This window comes from Myxine glutinosa, chromosome 14, assembly GCF_964187855.1.
Source record: "Myxine glutinosa chromosome 14, kmMyxGlut1.1, whole genome shotgun sequence".
NCBI classification, from domain to species: domain Eukaryota; kingdom Metazoa; phylum Chordata; class Myxini; order Myxiniformes; family Myxinidae; genus Myxine; species Myxine glutinosa.
This window is the reverse complement of record NC_136274.1, coordinates 77249804-77264294: the sequence shown is the minus strand read 5'-3', so window position 1 is coordinate 77264294 and position 14491 is coordinate 77249804. Positions and strand designations below refer to the sequence as shown.

General features: G+C 44.1%; 1 protein-coding gene across 5 annotated transcripts in view; it reads right to left on the bottom strand.

The window, feature by feature from the left end:
* LOC137439930 (uncharacterized) overlaps positions 1–13957 on the bottom strand; it is a 57147-nt gene extending 43190 nt beyond the window's left edge. For 3 of the 5 annotated variants that reach the window (XM_068136189.2, XM_068136191.2, XM_068136192.2), the window contains exons 1-2: positions 13778–13920; positions 11327–11425 (exon numbers count right to left, since the gene is read on the bottom strand). In XM_068136189.2, the coding sequence (XP_067992290.1) occupies positions 11327–11408 (82 nt within the window). In that variant the 5' untranslated portion in view covers positions 11409–11425; positions 13778–13920. Of the gene's footprint in view, positions 1–11326; positions 11426–13777 lie in introns of all 5 variants that reach the window. The other 2 variants (XM_068136190.2, XM_078768324.1) reach the window with 2 other exon arrangements.
* Positions 13958–14491: the final 534 nt, after the last annotated feature.

The following is a 14491-nucleotide window of genomic DNA, read 5'->3' as shown; positions in this document are numbered from 1 at the left end:
GAAGAGCAAAGGATACTGGAGGGCATCGTAAGACCTATGGGTTTCACTGATGAAGTTACGGTTGTTGTCACGACATTTGAGGACAATGTCTCTTCTGCCATATTCTTGGTCAATCATAATGACAGCCACCTCATTACGTTCTGGAGCATTGAATCGGCGTGCATGCTCACCGGATGGTCTTATGTCAGCATCAATGATGATCTGAAATTCCAGGGTAGGAGCATTCTCAAGGGCATATTTAAAACTTTCGACATAGCTGTTACTTGAATGAAGCATTTCTTGCAGCTTCAAAATTACATCAAATCTTGTACCCTGGTTACTGTTGTATCTACACTGGGCCTGTTGAAGATCTCCAACAAAGTATATCTGCAAATACCGTGGCTGTTCATTTGGTAGAGGCTGGAGGGATCCTATCCTGTGGTAAATCTGTCCGTGAACTTTGAATGTTGGCATGAATCCTCCCTCTGTGATGACATTGGCGCCGAATGACGTCATTTGAAAGGCACAATTGTATTTCCGAATATTCTGAAGGAAATGTTTGGACTCTGGAGTGGTGCCAAGAAGAAGATCCTTAAGTGGTTCAGGTGGTTCAGGAAGCATAGTCAGCTGAACTTTGCCATTAGTGCAACACATGCCCGGTGTTTCTTTATCCCACTTTTTGGCGCTACACTTGTCACAAATCTTAGACATGGAACCAATGGTCACCAATTCGTGTGATGCATAATCATGGCTTGGATCATAGTTGAAAGCACCTTGGTACCACTGTTGCGTAGTGGATGGTCGAGATCTTACCTCAGCATGACTTGTCCTATCTCTTTGACGCCTTGTTTCATGTTCATCTGGAGTTTCCTCCTGCCGTCGAGTTGACTGTCAGAAGACCTGTTCTTGGAGGCGAGACTGCCTCTGTTCTAGTGCTTCCTGCTGCCTTGCAGCTCTTCATCTGGCAGCGTTTTCTTGGAGTCGTGACTGTCTTTCCTCGGGTGCCTCTTGGTCTATAAGAGCTGATCACCTGCGTGCCAGGGTTTTAAGTTCCTGCTGATGTTCCGCATCTGTCCGTGCTTCTCTTCGTCTCTGCATATGGAGGGCTGCAGGCGACTTTCCGAAATTTGGCCGCTTTTTGGGTGGCATCGTAGTAGGGAAAACTGACGCTTTTCGTTTGATAATGGGAAGAGGTGGGGAAAACGCTCGTTTTTTATGGAAAACGTTCGCTTTACTTATAAAATAGGAATAAATCGGAATAAATCGGAGAAATAGGAATAATAATAATAATAATAATGAAGAAACGTGGCGAAAACGTTCGCTATTAAAATGAATGTTGAAGTAACGCCACGGCTTATTTAGGATTATTAGGAGGGACGGAGACCTTAGGGAGGCGAAGACTATTTAAATTGTCCAATAGAAAAAGGGTAAAAAAAATTTGACCCTTCTAGAAAGGTCAAATATTTAGTGGTCCCACCTTTTTGGGTTTTTTTGTTTGCGTTTGAGCTCGGGGGGGGGGGGGGGGGGGTGCGATTTCAGTAATTTTAAAGACTGCCATTGGATTCCCCATATAAAACTACCCCTAGATGTGCACCATTAAGACCTCGAAGTAGTTTGTATACGGATTTGAAATACGGATTTGTATACCTAACGACACCACAAACAGACATTGCCTTTTATTATATAGATTCATTCAAAAATAAAACATGGTGCCAAAATTACTATGTACATAGGAGAGACGAACATGTCTGCCCAACATCATAGCTCGCTCTAACTGACAGTCTCAAGAAGCAGTCTTTATATTCCTTCATGATCCAAACAGGGGGCAGGTGTACAAGCCTTTGCAAATCGTTGTTATTGTCTGAAATGCAGATTAGATCAACAGGACATGTAGATTACCAGATACCATTCGTAATGTCAGACATTCTAGCGCCAATGTATTTTTCTTACTCAAGTAAAACATTTATATTTACACATGCTAAACATGTCAAGATTTCCTAAATTATAATTAGTCATGTACGTAGCATCATCTTACTATACACAAAGAATTAAGTTAAGCACCCCCCCCGTTTTTTTACAACCTCGCACATTACAAGTTTTTTGTCGTCAAAACAGTGTAATATACCCATGATATTGCTATATTTTCTGGAGAAGTGATATTATGGTCACATAAAAACATAACAATCATGCCGTTTTCAATATTTTATTCTGAATAATTTAAGGTGAAATTTTTTGGGAATTTTAGGCATATTTTCACCTCAATTTAAGTATGGAGCTATAGGTCCATCACGGACAGTGTGGATGACGTTTATGTTTGCTAACGTACAGTCATTGTTCTGAGAAGACCTCTAGCGATCTTTGCGTCAATAACGTGTGTAGGACCCACGTGATCGGATCACTGACTCAGCCCTACGTCTCATAGACCCTGTAAGCCGTCGTATGCGTTGCTGTGGCAGGTTGAACCCCCTCGAGCACGTTTGGGACATGTTGGGACGACAAATTGCGAAGATGGTCCCTCCAATAGCCAATCTGGATGAATTGGAACGTGCATTACATCAGGAATGGAACAACCTGCCACAGCAACGCATACGACGGCTTACAGGGTCTATGAGGCGTAGGGCTGAGTCAGTGATCCGATCACGTGGGTCCTACACACGTTATTGACGCAAAGATCGCTAGAGGTCTTCTCAGAACAATGACTGTACGTTAGAAAACATAAACGTCATCCACACTGTCCGTGATGGACCTATAGCTCCATACTTAAATTGAGGTGAAAATATGCCTAAAATTCCCAAAAAATTTCACCTTAAATTATTCAGAATAAAATATTGAAAACGGCATGATTGTTATGTTTTTATGTGACCATAATATCACTTCTCCAGAAAATATAGCAATATCATGGGTATATTACACTGTTTTGACGACAACAAACTTGTAATGTGCGAGGTTGTAAAAAAACGGGGGGGGTGCTTAACTTAATTCTTTGTGTATATAATTCACCAAATGTCTGTCCATCCGTTCCAAAGTACCGCAAAAACGGCTGAACCGATCGCACCGAAATTTTGGGTGGGTAATCCTGGGGACCCACTGGAGTAAAATAGGCAATATTGTTTTTCCAATTTCAGCTTTGGTCTCCAGCATTTTAAGGTTTGGACTCGCGCCTAATGTTATTGTCCCGAGTACCGCAAAAATGGCTGCACCGATCGCAACGATACACCTCCATGCCCGTGGGATTCCCACGGGTGACCCCACTAGTAGAGATGAATTCAACATGGGAAAGACAACATTTCAATACAATGTCCCAAAGCACAATATAATTACATGGTACAAATGAATGATAGTATGTAACATTGTACAGATTAATTCACCATTTAGAAGAGAATTGAAATGTTAAAACAATTTTAAAAAATAAAAATAATAATAATAATAATAAATATATATATATATATATATATATATATATATATATATATATATATATATATATATATATATATATATATATATATATATATATATCTCTCTCGAACGAGATCGCTTTATTCATTAAAAAAAAAAAAACTGCACCAATCAATCACTGGCCTGGCTTGTAAGCAGGAGATAGTTTGACATTGCTTCTTCAAGCCCAACAGTGCACTATTTTCTATTGTGATAAAATAATTTCGGTCAGAATGCAGGTGATAATTCACCTACTCTCTCTCCTAATCAGAAAAGACTGTAGAATAATTATTTTGCTTATAATTTCTCCAACAGGCACACCGGGAAGTTACTTTCCACAAGGGCAATGGAGGTGTTTGTCTGATGTCAAGTCTTGTTACCTCCGCAACCAAAGGTGGATGGAGGTTATGTTTTCATCCATGTCTGTCTGTCTGTTTGTTTGTTTGTGAACAAGATATCTCAAAAGTTGTGGACCGATTCAGACGAAATTTGGCAGAGAGGTAGTATATGTTTACACTAAGATCCAGGTTCGGCTCTGGCTACTATAATTTTTAAAGTGATTCTTCACCACTGGGAGATAGGGCCAAAAATGATACATAGCAGGATATCTCAAAAAGTTATGGACGGATTTGTACGAAACTTTGTGGACAGGTTGTGTGTTGTGACAAGGAAGAATAGATTCGATTTTGGTGAAGATGTGAATATGGATTCGGATACGAGAGGTATTTAATTTTTTAAGTGATTCTTCACCATTGAGTGATCGGGCTAAAACCAACATGTAGCAGGATTTTGGTGTACGTTTGTGAGGGACATATATATACAAACACACATACGAACAGGCAAACACTGTTCCAGACAGCTTTGCCCTACGGGCTACGCCGTAAAAAAGAGAACAGCCTTTGCAGCAAATGTTACGCCAAGCTGACTTGTTTGTGCGCTGATGTTCCCAGGTGACAACTGTAATGGCACAAGACTTGTGTGTAGACTCAAGTACGTCCTTATAGTGCTTTATTTGTCGACCACATTTTGCTCAAGCGGCTGTACCATCCGTCAAAAACTGTTCCAACCCGTCATTGACGGCTTTATACTAGTGGCATATGTTACGTGCTCCTCCCCAAACCTTGGTCACGGTGTACCTCCGAGCCCCGAGAGGAGTCACGGCAGAAAGATGTTATTCTGTGTGTCAAAGATCAATGGTGAAACCACACCAATTGTTACCAACAAACAAGAATTGTATGAAGGTCACACAAGAATAACAGCACAATAATAATATGAATCAATTGTACAGCCAATATATCATTCCTATGATGGTACCATCAGTTTCGTACAATATAACTCACTGTGCTCCAAGTGAGCGAAAATAACATTCCCAATGTCTCTGTCCCGGCTTCAAGCCAAAGTCGATCCACGCTCCAGTGATCGTCAGAACGATGTTGTATCGAGACCAGAATCCCGCTCGGTTGACAGTCACACTGCCAAAGATGGGCAAAGGTGTCCTCAAGAGGCGACTGGGAAATCACACCTTCGGGTATGGATGTTCAACGGCTCCCCACACGGCGAACCGCAATTTCCAACTCGAAATCCACGTTACACATGCAAACCAAGCTAACTGCTGGATGCGTTGAAATGGTTGGAGCAAGGTGAAAAACCTGGAGTGATGCAAAATCAGGCGCGAGGCAAAATGGCCAACGGTCCGTTCGAGACGTAACGGCACTCCAATGATTCTCTTCGGAATCAACCGCAAAACCTGTCACGCAGGTTTATCTGTCACAGCAATAGCAACTCTGTCGCAGGAATCCCTTTCCCATGAAACCCAAAGTTCACTTGTGACCCCCGTTTGCCAGCGTTTGCTCAAAACCTCACCGCAGCTCGGCTCCTTCTCCGACCTCACTCGCTCCGCCTCCTTTTTCCTCCTCTTCTTCTTAGTCCGGTTCCCGGTCCGGTTTCCGGTTTCTTTTAAAACACTAACTATTTTTACCTTTCGAAAACAGTTATCTCTATTTCACCTAAACGATAACAATAATAGTACATGCAACCAAAAATGTTTACAGTGGATGAGAACCTCAACAACGGAATTGACGAATCCGTAACACATAATAATAATATTAATGTTATTACAAAATAATAATGAATGAAATGAATGAATGAATGATCGTTTTAAGGCCATTTTCCCCGCTAGAGCGGGGGTTAGCCTTGTGGGTCCCATGACAATCATGGTTCCCTGTTTGAGGCAATGTTTTCATGGCCGGATGCCCTTCCTGGTGCCCATTACAAAATAATAATAATAGTGGTATTAACAATAACACAAGTAATAATAATAACGAGTTCATAGAACACGATATCCCACCCCGTATTACTTATATTTTACTTAAACAACTCACTAAAACATTAAAACGTATTACTTATACGATTTTAATAAATCGGTTAAAAAAAAAAAATTCCGAAAGTTTAGTGCGATGGAAAGTAGTGCAGAAACAGTCCTGAAAACCACCCTTATACACCACCCCATTAAACCTTCATTTAAATTGAACAATATGAAAAAACTGGAGGTTCTTGAAAGTATGCCAGGCAATTTGTTTTACAGTCTTGAAGTACATAATTCAATTTAAATAAAATACAGATTGTAAAAGTCGTCGAAATAAATTAATTTCAGGGATAACATTAACAATAACAACTAGAACGACACTCAGTAGAGAGCATACCTCCGCCTGGTTGGCCATATCACTCAATGGTGAAGAATCACTTTAAAATTATACTAGCTTGGTCAAACTGAACTAACCCCTACACACCCCCTGAGAGCCCCGCTGATCCAGAATAAAAAAAATATCTAATATCGGCGGACAATCGAGTAGAAGGGCTGTATCGAGTTTCAGAGCAATCGGTTGTTAAATAAGTGACAAGTATGAATCCAGAGTTTCAGAGGGTAACCACCCCACCCTCTCCATCCCCACTCCCCCCCCCCCCCCCACCCCACTGTGAACCCCATGATCCAAAATCAAAGCCCTAGTGATTTCGCAGATACCAGACGGACAGATACCACATTTCCCCACATGAGGTTTTGGACAACTGCTGGGCTCTTTTTTTTTTTTTTTTTTTTTTTCTCTATACTGAATCGAGGCTCGTGAAAGAGCTGACAACCGCGAGGGAAAGACAAAAGACAGCACATGGGGACCACGAGGGAAAGACAAAGACAGCACATGGGGACCACGAGGGAAAGACAAAGACAGCACATGGGGACCACGAGGGAAAGACAAAGACAGCACATGGGGACCACGAGGGAAAGACAAAGACAGCACTGGGGGACCACGAGGGAAAGACAAAGACAGTACAGTGGGACCACGAGGGAAAGACAAAGACAGCACATGGGGACCACGAGGGAAAGACAAAGACAGCACATGGGGACCACGAGGGAAAGACAAAGACAGCACATGGGGACCGCGAGGGAAAGACAAAGACAGTACAGGGGGACCGCGAGGGAAAGACAAAGACAGTACATGGGGACCGCGAGGGAAAGACAAAATCAGCACATGGGGACCGTGAGGGAAAGACAAAGACAGTACAGGGGGACCGCGAGGGAAAGACAAAAACAGCACATGGGGACCGCGAGGGAAAGACAAAGACAGTACAGTGGGACCACGAGGGAAAGACAAAAACAGCACATGGGGACCGCGAGGGAAAGACAAAGACAGTACAGTGGGACCACGAGGGAAAGACAAAAACAGCACATGGGGACCGCGAGGGAAAGACAAAGACAGTACAGGGGGACCGCGAGGGAAAGACAAAGACAGCACATGGGGACCGCGAGGGAAAGACAAAGACAGTACATGGGGACCGTGAGGGAAAGACAAAATCAGCACATGGGGACCACGAGGGAAAGACGATTCTTGGAAGCTGAAGGCCGCATTGGACTTGACGGTAGAGAATCGAAAGGAGGCCGTCTAATCTGCTCGCCTCACGCTTGTTGTGTTTTCGACGCGCGGTGTTCTACACCGCCATTTTGGACCACTTCCCGCATGAGTGGCTACCCCAGTTTCAACAGCCGCCAAGCGCCTGAAAGTACTCTTTGGGACGCCAAGCTAAGTGCCGGCTGAAGGGGTTTATTTTCATTTTATCTTTCCCTTGACGCCGCCCCCCCCCCCCCCACCCCCCAGAATTTCCATGTTTTAAACGTTTCCCGGTGTGTACCCTGGATAAGAATAGGTACACAGTATCCCTGCGTGTCGTAAAAGACGACTAAGAGGGTTGGCGTCAGGAAGGGCATCAGGCCATAAAAAACATTGCCTCAAAAAGGGAACCATGACAATTACAACTACATATGGGCAGGGTACAGCCCGAAGTGGAGATCGGTTTCTGAGGTTTGGGACATGGAATGTAGGGACAATGACAGGGAGATCAGGAGAAGTGGTGGAAGTATTGGTCAGAAGAAGAGTGGACATATGTTGTGTGCAAGAGACGAGATGGAAGGGAAGTGGTGTGAGAATGGTGAAGGGGAGGCAGGGACAGAAATACAAGTTTGTGTGGCAAGGGTGCCTGGAGGGCGTGAATGGTGTTGGTGTCCTGTTTTCTGAGGAGTTTGTAGACAGTGTGGTGAGTGTGACGAGAGTGAGTGATAGGTTGATGATGGTGAAAATGATGATTGGAAAGCTGTTGGTGAACATCATCTCGGGATATGCTCCGCAGGTTGGTCGAAGCGATGAAGAAAAGGACAAGTTCTGGTGTGCGATAGAGAAGCTGATGGAAAATGTGAAAGATGAGGAAGTTGTTGTGGTAGGAGGAGACCTAAATGGACATGTGGGAAGGAGTATGGATGGTTTTGACGGAGTTCATGGGGGTTACGGATATGGTGTGAGAAATGGAGAAGGTGAAAGGATTTTGGAGTTTGCTGATGGAGCTGATTTGTTGATTTGTAATACTCAGTTCCAGAAAGAGGATAATAAGCTTGTTACATACACGTCAGGTGGGTCGACGACAACCGTTGACTTCCTGATGGTGCGTAGGCGAGATAGGGGGCACCTCCGGGACACAAAGGTGATCCCGGGGGAGGAGGCTGTTTCACAGCACCAATTGGTTGTCTGCGACGTAAGGGTGAAAGGTGCGAGGAGAGCTCGGCGGGTGAAGTACCAACCGAGAATGAAGGTGTGGAAGTTGAAAGAGGTGACAGTAAGGGAGGCATTAAAAGAGAGGCTGAGTAGGGTCGAGGATGATGTGGTTGAGCTTGAAAGTGGTTGGATGTCGATGAAAGCTAGTCTGTTGGGAGCCGTTGGTGAGGTATGTGGATGGACAAAAGGACCACTGAGGCACTCGGAAACATGGTGGTGGGATGATGAAGTTGGAAAGAGGATTGACGAGAAGAGGAAGAAGTTCAAGGAGTGGCAGAAGGCGAAGGGTACGGGAGCAGAAACAGCAGAGCATGAAAGTTATAAGGCAGCCAGGAAGGCTGCAAAGAAAGAGGTAGCAAAGGCGCAGGAGGCATGTAGGAAAATGTTCGGAGAACGCTTGGATTCGGAAGAGGGTCAGAAAGCAGTATTCAGGATTGCAAAGCAGATAGCGAAAGAGAGGTGTGATGTGATGGGGGTGAGTTGCTTGAAGGATGAAGTGGGACAAATCGTTGTCGACCCAGATGGAATTAAAGGAAGATGGAAAAGATATATGGAAATGTTGTTGAATACAGAGAATGAATGGGATGGCAACATAGAGAGTAACCCTGTTTTAGGACCGGCAGAGAAGATAACTGAGAAGGAAGTTGAGGAAGCGATAAAAGCAATGAAGGGTAGAAAAGCGGGAGGGCTGACGGGAGTTGTGGGAGATATGTTGAAGGCAGCAGGAAGTTGGGGTGTGAAGAGAATGACAGAGATCTGTAATCTGGTGGTGAAAGAAGGCCGCATTCCAGTGGATTGGGAACCGAGTACCGTCGTCCCTCTATATAAGGGGAAAGGTGACCCTCTGGAGTGTGGCTCGTACCGAGCGATAAAGTTATTGGAGCATGGAATGAAGGTATTGGAAAGGGTGTTGGAGAGGAGGATAAGGAAGAAAGTGAAGATCGACGAAATGCAGTTTGGATTCATATGCCAGGAAGAGGAACGATAGACGCGCTTTTCATTGTGAGGCAGTTGCAGGAGAAGTACATGGAGAAGAGGAAGAAGTTGTTTCTTGGGTTTGTTGATCTGGAGAAAGCATTCGATAGGATACCATGCAAAGTATTGACATGGGCATTGAGGAAGTTAGGAGTGGAGGAATGGTTGATCAGAGTAGTGATGGCAATGTACAAAAGAGCGCGCACAGCTGTAAGGACGAAGGACGGGAACAGTGGTGAGTTTGAGGTGAAGGTGGGAGTGCATCAGGGGTCGGTACTAAGTCCACTACTATTTGTAGCTGTGATGGAGGTGCTGGCTCAGAACGTAAAGGAGGGTTTACCGTGGGAGTTGTTGTATGCAGATGATCTGGTGTTGATTGCGGAAAGTATGGATGGACTGAAGGAAAAGATGAACACGTGGAAGGAATGTATGGAGACAAAAGGTCTGAAGATGAATATCGGAAAGACGAAGGTGATGGCAAGTGGTAAAGCATGTGGTGAGGTGGAAAGAACTGGGAAGTGGCCCTGTGCTGTGTGTAGGAAGGGTGTCGGAGTGGACTCCTTTCAATGTACAATGTGCGCTGAGTGGGTTCATCAAAAATGTAGTGGTCTGAGAGGGTCATTAACCAGTGTGGCAGCTACATTCAAATGTAAGGTGTGCACAGAGGGAGCTGCAGATGGAGGAAATGTTGAGTTGGATCTTGGAGACGGCGTGAAGCTGGAAGGTGTGAAAACATTTTGCTACCTCGGAGACATGCTGTATGGAGAAGGTGGATCAGACTCGGCAACGGTTGCTCGAGTGAGATGTGCATGGAAGAAGTTTTGGGAACTGAGTGGCGTGCTGATGATGAGGGGAGTGTCGTTGAAGCTGAAGGGAAAGGTGTATGCTGCATGTGTGAGAAGTGTTATGATTTATGGGAGCGAGACATGGGTAATGAACGTAGAGCAGCAACGAAGGTTGGAAAGGGTGGAAATGCGAATGGTTCGGTGGATGTGTGGAGTATCGTTGAGAGAGAGGAAGACAAATGATGAATTGCGAAAGATGATGGGAATAGAGCCTGTGATGGATGCTGTGAAGAGAAACAGGTTGAGATGGTTTGGTCATGTGTTGAGGAAGGATGAAAGTGACTGGTTGAGAAGAGTGATGGAAATGAATGTAGAAGGAAGTAGAGGACGGGGAAGACCGAGAAAGACTTGGCTAACGATGGTGGAAGAAGAAATGCGGGCAAAGGGGTCAACAAGGAGAGATGCAGAAAATAGGGCAAAATGGAGAAGATTGTCATGGGGACCGCAAGGCTAACCGCCGCTCTAGCAGGGAAAATGGCCTTTAAAATGCATGTTGTTTGTTGTTGTTGTCAAGTTTCAGAACAATCAGCCGAGTGACAAGGGAGGAGTAGGAAAAATATCAAAAGGTTAAGACGACTGGACGGACTGATGGACATCATCTTTACAAGTTAATCTCTTGGAGATTGAGAGATGACCGAATAAAAATGATGATAATAATAATAATAATAATAATAATAATAATAATAATAATAATAAGGATAATAACATGGCTGATTCTAAAGCATCATCGGCTAAGTCAGTGTGAAAATGTATAATAAAGGTTAAAAGGACTTTAAAAACAAATGTAACAACTACATAGACATGCACAACACCTGACCACTCCACTCCACTCCACTCCACTCCACTCCACTCCCATAGGGAGCAGCTCTTTCTGTTGAGGCCGAAATTCGCCTTTTTAAATTTTATTTGAAACTGGGTAATGAAATGACAGGACAAAAAAAGTAATTAGACGGCGTTTAAAATTTCGCACAATAAGGTAATTTAACAAACCTGGCAAAGACAATGGGCTCGGCAGAACTTTCTGTGAAGAAGCATCTGAAGCAAATGGTCTCACTCTAGAAAATCCCTGCATGTTGATTGCCAGCGAGCCTGGGAAGAATGAAGATGAGGGAGGTTGGGATTCAAGAGGCCGGAGACACACAAATGACAGAGTAACGATGGAAGTCTAACCAGTAGGCTACAATTAAACTGGCAAAATAAATCCCACTATTCTATTTCTGCATTAAAAAGTATATTTCATTTTAAAATAATTGCGTGCTCGAAACCTGACATTTTACTCGCTCTGAAATTGCCTATATTTTCATATTGTTACGTTTGTGGGGGGTAGGGATACCTTAGTTCAGGTAGATTGCACAGATTAGTGTGCTCCGACTATCATGAAGAAGAAGAAACCTCGATGTATCACAAGTAGGAAATTTGTGTCGACCGGATGTTGGGTAAACTTGCATCTTCGTCCCCATCAGAGGGGTGGGGCTTGTTAATTAGCGAGGGATTATGGGTAAATTATGATTATGGGTGTAGTTGCCTCTGTAATCTATTCCTTTGTTCCTTTTGACACAGCAACCACACATAGAGACAGAATCACGTATTTAATGGCACTAAATATAAAAACTAACCGGAAACCGGGCATCAAGCACAACCGCTGGCGTTACAGCTGCTACATCACCACAGGGACAGGCAGGCCAAAAGCCACGCCCCGCAGAGCACGAGATTGGTTAGGTTCGTCGAGCAGAGATGGACTACTAAGAGGTGGCACACACTGGTTGGATCAGGCAAGGATGACGTGTTGAGATGACGTCAGAACCTGGACGATAAAAGAACGCTCTGGCCGACATTTTCTCTCTTGCGCCTTCTCGTTTTGGACTTTGTTGGTGAACGGTCGCATTTTGGGCTCTCTCCTGGTCTGGCTGCTCGTTCTTGGATTCGGTCGACGATCGTTGCTCTTGGTGGTGAACGCGTGGACAATCGTGGATTCATTCCTCTCTCGGCAACACCGAGCGGTCAGAGTTCGTAGCGCTCCTGCGCAGGTTGGACGATCGGGAAGACAAGCAGACATCGAGGGAACGAAGGCGCGCGAGGCCTAGCTCGCACCAACTAGTCTGCGGTTTCCCACGCAGGGACGCAGGCCTGAGAAAATTCCTGACAAGATTCGGGAGCTGCTCACAGATAAGTGCCAACCACACCTTTTACTTTTGCTATCATTATTTTCTCCTTTGTCTGTTTACCGAGTCTGTGTGGGGGCGCTCCAATTGAGAAATTTACTGTTATTTGACCGAGTTGTATTTTGTTACCGGCATTTTTAAATAAAGCCTGCATTCTCTTGTACATTTTAAACTCGTCTCGGTGAGAATTTATTTATTGCAGGTTTGAGGACTGCCGGTGGGATCCGTGAAGGTAAGCGCTCCGGCTGCCGCCCCCCCCCCCCCTCCCACTTGCTCCCCACGCGTATAACGAAAGTCACCATTGAATTGAACGCCTCGGAGTGTTAAGCTCGTTTGGTCCTCCGTGTCACCCTGCGGTGTTCACCACACAGGGTAGTCGCACGATAATATGTACAAGCTGTATTGCTTAGAAAACATCCTGTAGCAATCCTGGGTTTTCTTTAACAGAAACATTTCGGAAATCATTCAAAATAAAAAGAAAAATAAAATCTATATTAGTTTCGGAAATCTCTTCACAATAACTATTTCTAAAGGTACAGGTGAGAGCGCATGAACACGTCAAAGCATGATGCTCTGTGATGCAAGACAAAGGATCAATACCTGGGTGGCGGCTTGGGATCCTAAGGTCCTGAGTTCGAATCCTGTTCAGCTGTTGGATTAATACCAGGTGGGGTTGACTCAGCCTGTCACCCCCCCTGAGGTCGGCGGTGTGTGTGTGTGTGTGTGTGTGTGTGTGTGTGTGTGTGTGTGTGTGTGTGTGTGTGTGTGTGTGTGTGTGTGTGTGTGTGTGTGTGTGTGTGTGTGTGTGTGTGTGTGTGTGTGTGTGTGTGTAAAAAAAAATCAAGGAAAATATATATATATAAACACGACTGGGCCGATCTCCACCAAATTTTGCATACGTTGGTGGTGCTGGTGCTGGGTTCCCACAGGGAACGGGTGTTGGTAGAATGATGCCAGGCTGAATCTAACCAGGCAGGTAGTCTCATTGCTAAATAGTCTTTAATTAGCAAAAAAAAAACCGGGTGTCGAAATCTCAAAAGAATGGAGAACTCGCGGATTCCGTACAATATCTAAAAATCAAACAATTAATTACGCACTATACAAGGTTACACTAATGAAACAAAGATCAAAGACAGAGATAGTAAGTGTTACATGTCCTATATAACTACATAGTACATAGTACATTGTTATTGTAGTTATAATAAACACAATCCGAACAGACCAATGGGCATAGGCCACAAACAAAGGACCACGAAGGATTCTTTAAACTGGAATTCACCTCTTGGCTGAATTAAGAAGAGTCAAGGCGGCTCAAAAGACAAAGCACTGCGAAAGGTGCATCAAAAGAACGCCAAACCAGGTCGGCACATCATATTTGACCCCAAACAAGGCCGAAGGCTTTACCTACGCCCCCTAGGCCCTAAGGTGGAGCCGCGCTTATACCCGCCCAGACAGCGCCAGCGCGTGACGTCATCACGCATGACCATGAAACAATGCCTACCATCAAGTGGATGTTAAAATTATCAGGATGAAACAACGCCTGTGTGTTTTAGTGAACATATACGGAACGTGACAAGCATTTCACGCGTTTGGCTCGTTTTGTTTGTGAAAACCCGCAGCCCCGTTTTAGTCAAAACATGGATGAAAAGTACAAATGGATGGAAAATACAAATGTTTCGCTTGATAACCCACGCAGTTACTTAAACTTCAATAAAGTAGTGATTTTAACGATTGTTTAAAAAAATCCGAACGTTTAATGCTATTGAAGTAGTCCAGAAACATTCCCGACCATCGTCCTTATACACCACCCCATTGAACCTTTAATTAAACGGTCCCCTCTGCACCAGGAGACGGTTTATTGCATTCAGTTCTGACTGTCTGTCTGTGCCGTAACTTTTTTACCATTTGGGTTTTGTCATAAAATTTTCACACAAGCTTTATTATGATAATACAGAGAAGGCAAAATAATAATTTTATGAAAAGGTCAAAAGGT